This window comes from Leptosomus discolor, chromosome 1, assembly GCF_034619465.1.
Source record: "Leptosomus discolor isolate bLepDis1 chromosome 1, bLepDis1.hap2, whole genome shotgun sequence".
NCBI classification, from domain to species: domain Eukaryota; kingdom Metazoa; phylum Chordata; class Aves; order Leptosomiformes; family Leptosomidae; genus Leptosomus; species Leptosomus discolor.
In genome coordinates, this window is record NC_141391.1 from 140,343,465 (window position 1) to 140,353,678 (window position 10,214).

Sequence of the window (10,214 nt, forward strand, 5' to 3'; positions counted from 1 at the left end):
CTTAGGGAGCTGAAGCTTGCAAGCAGCCATGTGCTGACAGACCCCCAAAAAGTTCAGCCGGTGAGAAGGGAGACAAGTGAACCCTTCATTTTAAAGGCAACTAACAGAAAGTCACAGGTGTGGCAAAAGTCATTTCTGACAGACTCAAACATAACCTCTGTTGCGGTTGCACCTGGGTAAGAGCTTGGTCCAACCGGTTTGAAGCACGGGCAGAGAAAACTCACACCTGCTGCTAAATGACCCTGCAGGTACAGCGTGGGTGGTACGGAAGTGCCGGCAGAGTGACTAGCAGGACTCTCCAGCTTTATACACATTACACATTTACAGCTCTAGAAAAGGAAAAGGCTAAGACACACAGGTTTTATTCCACTTAAAACCATGGAAATACTCAGCTCAAAGCTTCCCATGCAGCAGGTGTAAAACATCTACTGTTAAAAAGCTTCTGGGTTGTAGTTTGGTTTGGTTCTTTCTCATTAAATAGTGGGTATCCCGTTATCTGACTGATTGATTCTCTTAGGAGAGTCGGTGCCATTTTCTCCTAACTTCCTCTTAGCACAGTCCACACATGAAGTTCCTGTGGAGGGAGAGGGGAGGGGGAAAAAAAAAAAAAGTATTTTAATGTTGCTACATGCATGTGCTTTGTGTACTTACTGCAAGCTCCACACACCAAGATAAACGCAATACTGGTCCACTGAGGCTCTTGTATTTGGATTCTGAGTTATAACCCTCACCCTACTGAAAGTCTGCACCGGTTCAGTGATCCCGAGCTCCTCCCCTACACCGAGTTCTGGCACTAGCACATAAAGCAGGAAGCAGGTAATTGCACAGCTGCCTTTTGAAGAAAATACTGTGTGATAATGCTGGTGGAGTTCACAGGTGAGAAGCTTCTTTAAAAGGTTTCGATCCCTTATTCAGAGGAAAAAAATTCTTGGTGTGAGCTACTGTTCAAAGTATGAAGAGCACAGCTGCACAGTGAAAATGAAGGGAAGGGGCACTCCTTCAAAATCAGCACAACCATCACTGAAAACCAGACAGATTTTTTTAAGATTTTTTTTTTTTCAGGGTATTATGCAGATCTGTGTTAAGCAGTAAATTTTTTATTTTTTACTTGCTATGTATTCCAAAATACAAGTAAATGACTAGGCAGAAAGAAAATAACAATGTAAAAAGAGATCTGTTAAAGCAGACTTTCAGAGCTAAGTGAGAGCACTGCACACTAATCATTAAATAACTTTGTACATAACAGACATTTTTATCTCTCTATCAGATAGGGAACTTTCTGTGAAAATAAGAACATTACTTACCCAGCGGTGTTGTGCTGTCCACTCGATCGGCATCTAGAGAAGTGTAAGAAACAGCAACACGTTAGCATACAAAAAGTTTTTATACTTTTATGCAATATCCCAAAACAGCACAGTTGTAATTTAGAATCACAGAACAGTTTGGGCTGGAAGGGACCTTAAAGACCATCCAGTTCCAATCCCCTGCCATGGGCAGGGACACCTCCCACCAGACCAGGTTGCTCCAAGCCCCATCCAACCTGGCCTTGAACACTGCCAGGGAGGGGTCAGCCACAACTTCTCTGGGCAACCTGTGCCAGTGCCTCACCACCCTCACAGTGAAGAATTTCTTCCTGAAATCTAATCTAAATCTGCCCTCCTTCAGTTTGAAAGCGTTACCCCTTGTCCTATCACCACACTCCCTGATCAAGAGTCCCTCCCCACCTTTCCTGCAGGCCCCCTTGAAGTACTGGAAGGCCGCTACAAGGTCTCTCCCCGGAGCCTTCTCTTCTCCAGGCTGGACAACCCCAGCTCTCTCAGCCTGTCCTCACAGGGAAGGTGCTCCAGCCCCCTGAGCATCTTCATGGTCCTCCTCTGGACCTGTTCGAGCAGGTCCATGTCTGTCTTGTGCTGGGGGCCCCAGAGCTGGATGCAGCACTGCAGGTGGGGTCTCACCAGAGCGGAGTAGAGGGGGAGAATCACCTCCCTCGACCTGCTGGCCACGCTTCTTTTCATGCAGCCCAGGACACAGTTGGCTTTCTGGGCTGCGAGCGCACGTTGCTGGCTCATATTCAGGTTTTCACCCACCAGCACCCCCAAGTCCTTCTCGGCAGGGCTGCTCTTGATCCGCTCATCGCCCAGCCTGTCTCTGTGCTTGGGATTGCCCTGACCCAGGTGCAGGACCTTGTCCTTGGCCTTGTTGAACTCCATGAGGTTTGCACAGGCCCACCTCTCCAGCCTGTCAAGGCCCCTCTGGACGGCCTCCCTTCCCTCCAGCATGTCAACCCCACCACACAGCTTGGTGTCATCAGCAAACTTGCTGAGGGTGCACTCAATCCCACTGTCCATCTCACCAACAAAGATGTTAAACAGCACCGGTCCCAATACTGACCCCTGAGGTACAACACTTGTTACTGGTCTCCACTCAGACATCAAGCTGTTGACCATGACTCTTTGAGTGTGACTATCCAGCCAATTCCTGATCCACAGAGTGGTCCATCCACCAAATCCATGTCTCTCCAGTTTAGAGACCAGGATGTTGTGTGGGACAGTGTTGAATGCTTTGCACAAGTCCAGGCAGTTGATGTCGGTTGCTTTTACTTTATCCACGAATGCTGTAACCCCATTGTGCTTGACAAATTTGGTGGCCTTCTACAACTTGCCCTTAGTGAAGCCATGTTGGCTGTCACCAATCACCTCCTTATTTTCCATGTGCCCAGTTTCCAGAAGGATCTGCTCCATGATCTTGCTGGGCACAGAGGCGAGACCGAGTGGCCTGTAGTTCCCCGGTTCCTCCCTTTTTCCCTTTTAAAATATGGGGGTTATGTTTCCTCTTCTCCAGTCAGCGGGAACTTCTCCAGTCTGCCATGGCTTAGCCATTTCATCTGCTTCATCTGTAGACTGAGAATTCTACCAGGGCATGATTGCTGCAGCCCAGGCTACCTCCAATCTTGCCCTCTGATAGCAAGCAAGAGGTCCAGCAGTGCCTGTCCTCTGGTCGGGCTCTCAATCACCTGTACTGGGAAGTTGCCCTCAATGCACTCCAGTAGTTTCCTGGACTGCTTGCAGTTCACTGTGCTGCTTTTCCAGCAGATGTCTATGTCTGGGTGGCTGAAGTCCCCTATCAGGATCAGGGCCTGCATTTCTCATTTATTTCATATTAGCCTTTTAACAAACTCTTGCTGACACTTTTTTTAAAAGAGAGTTTGTAAATAAGCATGAAAAAAAATCTGAAACTTGTCAGTTTCGTAATGTAAAGAGCAGTTGCACACATTTGAAAACAGTTTTGTTTGGGATCTTGACTTGCAAATGAGATCAACAAGATTCTGAAGTCAGAGTCAGGTCCCTCTTCTAACAAGTATTATGCCAATCAGTAATTCCACTGAACGAAAAGGGGAGCATTATAGTTCAATTTTGCAGTCAGTTCCACTTAGAACTCACATAAATGTATCTCCCACCCTGTTGTGACATCAGTGCCTGCTTTTCAATAAATTGGATACTCCAGACTCAACAGGCTCTAGACACTGCTCAGACGATAAGAAGTACGTCCAACACGTGCATTAGCAGCAGCGTGTCAGAGAACAAACCAGCAGGCTGAGGGTAGTTTAGTGCCAACCAACTTCCTGAAACCTAGATGCTGTGCTAAATATTTTTTTCTAGCCTTCACTTGAAGAAAAATCTAATCCAATCTAAACACAATACTCATCCAGTTACAAAAGCCATTACATCGGTTGGGCATACACCTGCAATTTTCTTTTAGGGAGGGCAAGGGGAAGGTTCCTGCTATGCACCACTTGGGAATAGTTTTAGACAAAGCAGTTTCACTGACAGGATAGATGAGCTGTGAAACTGTTCTTCCCAAAGTCTTTTACTCTAGTTTTCCTTAGTTCTCTGGATAAGCCATAGTAGAACTGTCCTTGTTTGGAAAACATTATAGAAATCTTTCCTTCAACACGCAGTTACTGTTTTTCCCCAGTTTTGTATTAATGGCTCTTCATTGTTACAACCAAGGAATTTTATGAGTTGAGAGACAATAGGATGCAAGGGAGTGCGGGGGGAAGTAGCTGAATGGACCTAGTGAGTCAAATTTAGCTCCCTGTCCACACAGGACTCTTACCTTCAGCAAAGGTATTATTTCCCATTTTAGCATTAAACACCCTCTACACAATGCCATTCACGGTCACAAACGGAGTATTATTCCACAGCCTCTTCTATTTTAGTCACAAAACATTATCCTGACACTCAGGTTTTCTGCCCATTCACCTTACTCATGTTAAACAAAACACTATTGGGTGTACCGACTTAATTCCCCATTCTACACTTAATTAGATACTGTGGCTCAACCAGGTTATACCACCAGTTAATTCCTTCAATTCTTTTAGTCTCTTTTACTGACATTTTTACTGACATTTCATATAATGTAACAGTATACTGGAGGAGTTCACACCATAAAAATACACAAAGTAAACATCTTAACCAAACACTAACAAAAAGACAAATTCAGAATTAAAGATTAAATTTGCAAGAATCCACAGACCTTCCATAAAGAAATTTGGTTCAACGGCTTCCAACTCCGCATGCCGTTCACGAGCAAAGACACTGCACAGGCCTACCGCTAGCTGCGCGTGAGGTCAACACCTCAGACCAACGGCTGACTGCTCAGAGATGGCATCCTATGCACCTACTCAAAACCTTCTTATTAAAGAGGACACATTACCTGGACTTCTCTGCTTGCAGATTTGAGCAGTCAGATCTTGTACGTACTCCGGGAATTGTTTAAAGCAGTCCCCATAGGACACTACTTTTATCCCGTGCAGCAGCATATCTGCCTGGAGCTTAAAAAAGTGGTCTTCATTTTCTTTAAGCACCAACATATAATGTTCTAAATCCACTTTATTCTTTACAGTGTAAAGAAAAAGAGCTTGGAATATCTGATCACGCAGAGTCTCTCCGCAGCCCAAAAACAAAAAAGACTTTGTTCGATACAAATTTTGAAGAACTTCCTGTGAAGAAACAGAAACACGCAAGAACTACATTCACTTCAGTTGTCAAAGGCCAGGCTTAAAAGGAGAAGCAGAGCAGACACCCCTACTGAACTGAATTAAGCGTATGTTTTAGGATCAGGGCAAACTGGCATTTCATAATCACTGCTTCTACAAGAAAATTTATATTCAAACACAAAGTTACCAAATCGAAGTATTTCCAGTAAGGGAATTTTAAATTGAACGAATTATGATGATAGAATATTAGGCTCCCGTTAGGTCAATCTGTAAATACAGAAAATTAATATTTTTGACCAAATGTTTGACTTCTTAAAATACCCAAAATATGACATTAAGTCCAGGATCCAGAGCTGGTAACAGCGTAAGCCCCTAAAAATGAATCCAAGCAATCAGATGGTGATGAATCCTTGTTCTGGTGTCTAGCATTTTGGGGCTAATGTTCTTTCATGAGACAAATACAAACAACTAAAACCACGACATACAGCTGAGGGTTTTGATTGTGACTTACGAAGAAGCAGTATACGAGAGCGTACGCTGCCCTAGCAACACAGCTGGCTTTCTGAAGACTACTGCCATTTTTCTGGGCCACAATTATTAAACCTATACGATCTGACAAAACCCTAACCTTAGGGAATGCGTATGCAGTGATTGTAGTAAAACAGTTTGGCAAAACAAGTAAATATTTTAAAGATCACACGAACCATGACTTCAGGATCTTGAGTAACATCTTTATATCCTGAGGGATCTAGCACCATTCCACAGGGATCCGTATACAAGCCGTGAATGTGAAGAACTCCATACTTTATATGCCCTCTTGCCCACTGAAGAACCTAAAGCGAATCATGCACGTTACATTTGTTTGTTACGGATCTCTACAATAATGGAGATTCTGCAAAAATATACAGCTGTCCTCACTTATAAAACCACTTAAAGAAGAAAGAACTTCGTTTGCACTTTTCTGCAGCAAGAGAGAGTTTTAATTACTACCGACACAGCTTACTTTAACTTAGAACAAAGAAGTGGCTGCCGATACTGAAGGTATCTCTGGCTTTTTGGTCTAAACAAGAATTCAACCAAGAAGCAAGCTCCAGCAACGCAGACAGAAAAAGATATCAACAGCAAATTAACTACCAGCTAGGTGAAATCATATTTGTGACTGTAACAATTATTTCACACAAGTTAAGTAAGTTTGTGGGTTTTTTCCAGGGAGTGTGGGGGGGAATTGCTTAATAAATGTGTCACTGAAATTCTCTGGTAACCATTACCAGATTATTCAGAATAAAAAGACACATAAAATAAATGTCTGTGCATCTGCTGTTAGCTTACAGACATGCTTTTCCAATTAAAAAGTTTTAGCTGGACACTCTTTAAACAGGAAAACATCTTTCAATGAAGCTCACAAGCTGCCTTCTCTTACAAGTCTAAAAATTTTACTGCTCTCATCATACCTTATCCTTATCTTTCAAGTCTAAAGATTCCATAGGTTTACCCTGTTGCTGACCAAATATTTCAAGTAAATTATCATAGTTCGTAGTCAGAACCATTGTGCCTCTCTCCATGAGTCTCAGGATTGATTGCAGAATGACAGGATTCTGAATGTGTTGTTCTAAATTATCAAACACCTCCATTAAGCAATCCTGGAAGAAGTTGGGCTTTGTATCCCCAGTACGCTGAAGAAAGAGAAAGATGAACCCTTTGTAAGGACCACGGGCACCATTACAATTGCATCCAAAAGAAAACCTTCATCATTCTTCTATTTAATGCCAAAGCACCTCTTTAAAAGAGGGCTTACATAGTATACAAAGCATAAAGGTCCAAATGTACAAAACCATCAAAACCAATCCCAAATTATTCAGGTGTTCTTGCCTCCATTTAATGTAGCTTAAAATAAGTCTGGTTTTCTCAAGGAACCTTGTAATACAGGTACAACAGAACAAAACCATTCTGCTACAGTTAAATCCTCACTCATCGCTTCTAAACAAGCATGAAGGCATGCTTTTCTAAAAGCATAGCCTGCAGTTGCCCCGAGTATCTGCTCAGACTGACAGGAACATGTAACGATTCTGTAAAACACACAGGCTTCCTATTCAAGACATTGTATTACACACAGAACATACGTCTGTTTACAGGGCCAATATAGCTACTGGCCTAAACTACATAGAAACCTCACCTTTCTCAGTATGCTTTTACTGCTTTGAAAATCGGTTAGTGTACTAAAATCATCATTCCCTGGATTCAGAGGCTGGGACATACTATTAAAGGGTTGGGAATGTATGATTCATTAGATCTGCTGCAAAGCCTAACCGTACACGCAGACTCCTCCCAACAGAGGTTATTATTACACTTGGCCTCCAGAGAAGCTCACCGCGTGTTGCGAAACGCTCAGCACGTCCCGCAACTTAGCGGTACGTAGGTCACCCTGATCATTTCAGCTAGAAGACGGGGCAAACCTATTGACACAATCTGAAAACCGCTGGCACCCAAGATGAACAGCTGAGACACTGGGCATGTACTGACCCTCTTCGGTGAGGTGTGAGCTGCAGCGGGGATTGTGTCGGTGTGACCGAAGGCTATCAGTAGGGTCAAGGTCTACCTGCATTTTCAGGGTATCTCTAGTTTTAGCCAGCAGAGCTATAAATTCCTCTTTCAGTTCCAAGAAACGTTATCGCAAATATTCACTAATGCAAGCAGAAGTCCTGACCAATTATGGAGAAAGCTTACTTACACAAAAAAACAAGGATTATTTAGCCTCTCCAAAACGTACAGTATACTATACAATTACCATCAACATTTCAATTTTTAGAAAGCTGAAAAGAATTTCTGTTGCTAACAAAATAAAAGTATATAAGAATTTTAGAGATCAGTATAAGTTACAAACATACTCACTGGTGACATTTTCCTGATGAGATCATGTGCAACCACAAGCAGGTCTCTATCTTTGACTACTTTTTTACGAAATTCAGCAACGTCTCCTGGATGAAGCACCTCCAGCTGCTCAGCTGCTTCGATCACAGCCTCAATGCAGCTTCTCCAGGAACACAGCGCTGGTATTCCTGGTGCTACTGCAGCACTTACTCCCGTTCCAATTACAAGAAGAAGGTCCCGAGGCTGCTTTCTTATTAGACTTTTTAAGAATTTTCTTTAAAACAGAAAACAAAAAAACTTCATTTTTTTTACAGTGCATTTTCTAACTTGTCTGAAGATCTTAATGACTGACTGAAGGAGTCCGTATAAACTATTAACACTTGTGAAAAATACTAACCAACCAAACGGAACAGAGTTCTCCATTTCTACGCAGAAGAATGGTATTGGCAGCAGTTCACAGCCTTCCCCAAACCGACAATGCACTTGTAAGACTTGTAAGTCTTTCTGTCATTTTAAACAAGTAAGTGTGCGTAATTAATTTAAGCAAAAAAAATGGCAACAACTTCAAATCACTAATGTCTTTGAGATCTGTCCTGGTTTGGCTGGGCTAGAAGCACAGCCCAGCCATGCCAGGCAGCCTGTTCTCAGTTTTGAGTCAGCCAGGGCAGCTGACCTGAGTTAGCTCAACCCATAATGTCATGGTCACTACAAAGGGGGAAGGTTGGCTGAGGAGAGGGAGCTCCTGTGGGGTTCCTTGGGCTCCTGAGGACTGTTCTGCTGTTGATTGTGACCACTGTATATTCATCTCGCTGAGTATAACTCTGTACACCTTTGTTGGTATCAGTGCTGTTTCATTAAATCTGTTTTCAGTTCAACCCATGGGTCTCCTCTCCTTTTCCCAGTTCCCCTTCCTGGCTGGCAAGGGGTCACTGGGTGATAGATCAACTGTTATAATTTAGTCCCAGACAAAGGCTAAACATAGACAAGATCCAAATTGACAATTACCAATTTTCAGTCCACTGGGCTAGCTGAACACCATTTCAAATGCAATTTTGACAAAAGTAGTCAAAGGACTGTCCAATTATTACTGAATACACATCTGATATAAAGCAAGTAGAACTATTTCAAAGGGACAAGTCACGATATTTCAAATAAACAAACTCAGTTTTTTTCTGGGAAAAAGCAGTATCTTTCATTCCTCTTTATTCTCACTTTAGGATGGATGAACATACTAACACTGGTTCAGATCAAGGGTTCATCTAGCCCACTCTTCAAATGATACTAACCACAGATTACTCTCACGGGCGTATTTGGTTCTACATCGGCAAGCACACCGCAAGCCAGCACAGGAAACTCGAGAAAGTCTGGCTTCCACAATTACTTTGCAAAGAAGTGAAAATGCATTTAAACCATACAGTGAAGTCTCTGTATACAAACAAGGATTTCAGTAACACAGCACCTTAGAATTCCCTTGACACTGAAAACTACCTTCACAGATTTTTAGTTCCTGTTAATATGGACGTTTAACACCTCTTATTTCCCAATCACCTGAAACTATCTAGCTAAAACTGTAATGTTTAACTCGAAATGGCCTCAGGCAAAGCAATTAATAAACATAAGGTTGCTAGTTAATGCCTACAAAGAATATATTGCTGACAATCCCCATGCTTTCCTGCTACATTCAGCACAGATTGTTTCCTCTCAGCAACTATGTTATTTATTCCTTACAAACAGTTTCACTGGGTATGAAGCGCTTGGTCAGTAGAAAAACTAGTTTCTGGGATCATTTCACGTTTTCAAGCGTGATGTTGTTCTCCTATCCAATTTTCAGTAACACATTTCCACTGTGTTTTCAGATTTTCATTAAGAGACAGTTTTTTATAACCTTTGCAACACAAGTTACCTGGATTTCTGCTCACTTCTAATTGTTGATCGTTCTGATGAATCCATCTCTGAGCCCTAAATACAACAAAAAGTAAAATAATTCTTAATGCTTCTACCTTAAAAAAGGCCTAAATTAAAACCAGATGTATTACTGTTAGCATTTTCTGTTTATTCTCATAAAGTATTTTAAAATCAAGACTCTGTATGACACATCCCAGCTCAGCAATGCACTGACAGAAACAAAGCTGACAAAGTATGAGTGTGTAAACCTATCACAGCTCCATTTAAGCTTAGTCAATTGACATTTTAAGGCTAATGGGGAGATGGCTATTGATGCAGCTGAAAAATACTTGTGTCTAAATTCAAGATAAAATTTTTCATACTCGCTAAAATGTTAATTAATTTCAAGTAAATGAATGCATTTCTTGAATTTTTTTTTCATAAATATCAGTTGACTCAACCA

At 42.0% G+C, this 10,214-nt stretch overlaps 1 protein-coding gene across 1 annotated transcript; it reads right to left on the reverse strand.

Annotated features, from left to right (window-relative positions):
• Positions 1-473: 473 nt before the first annotated feature.
• On the reverse strand, positions 474-9,820 carry SIRAL2 (SIR2 antiphage like 2). The gene is made up of 7 exons (XM_086466136.1): positions 9,771-9,820; positions 7,889-8,141; positions 6,451-6,672; positions 5,704-5,832; positions 4,717-5,002; positions 1,305-1,337; positions 474-574 (listed from the first exon to the last, which is right to left on the reverse strand). The coding sequence occupies exons 1-7, from the start codon at positions 9,815-9,817 to the stop codon at positions 474-476; spliced, it is 1,071 nt and encodes a 356-aa protein (XP_086322262.1). The 5' UTR covers positions 9,818-9,820.
• Between the last annotated feature and the right edge of the window lie 394 nt (positions 9,821-10,214).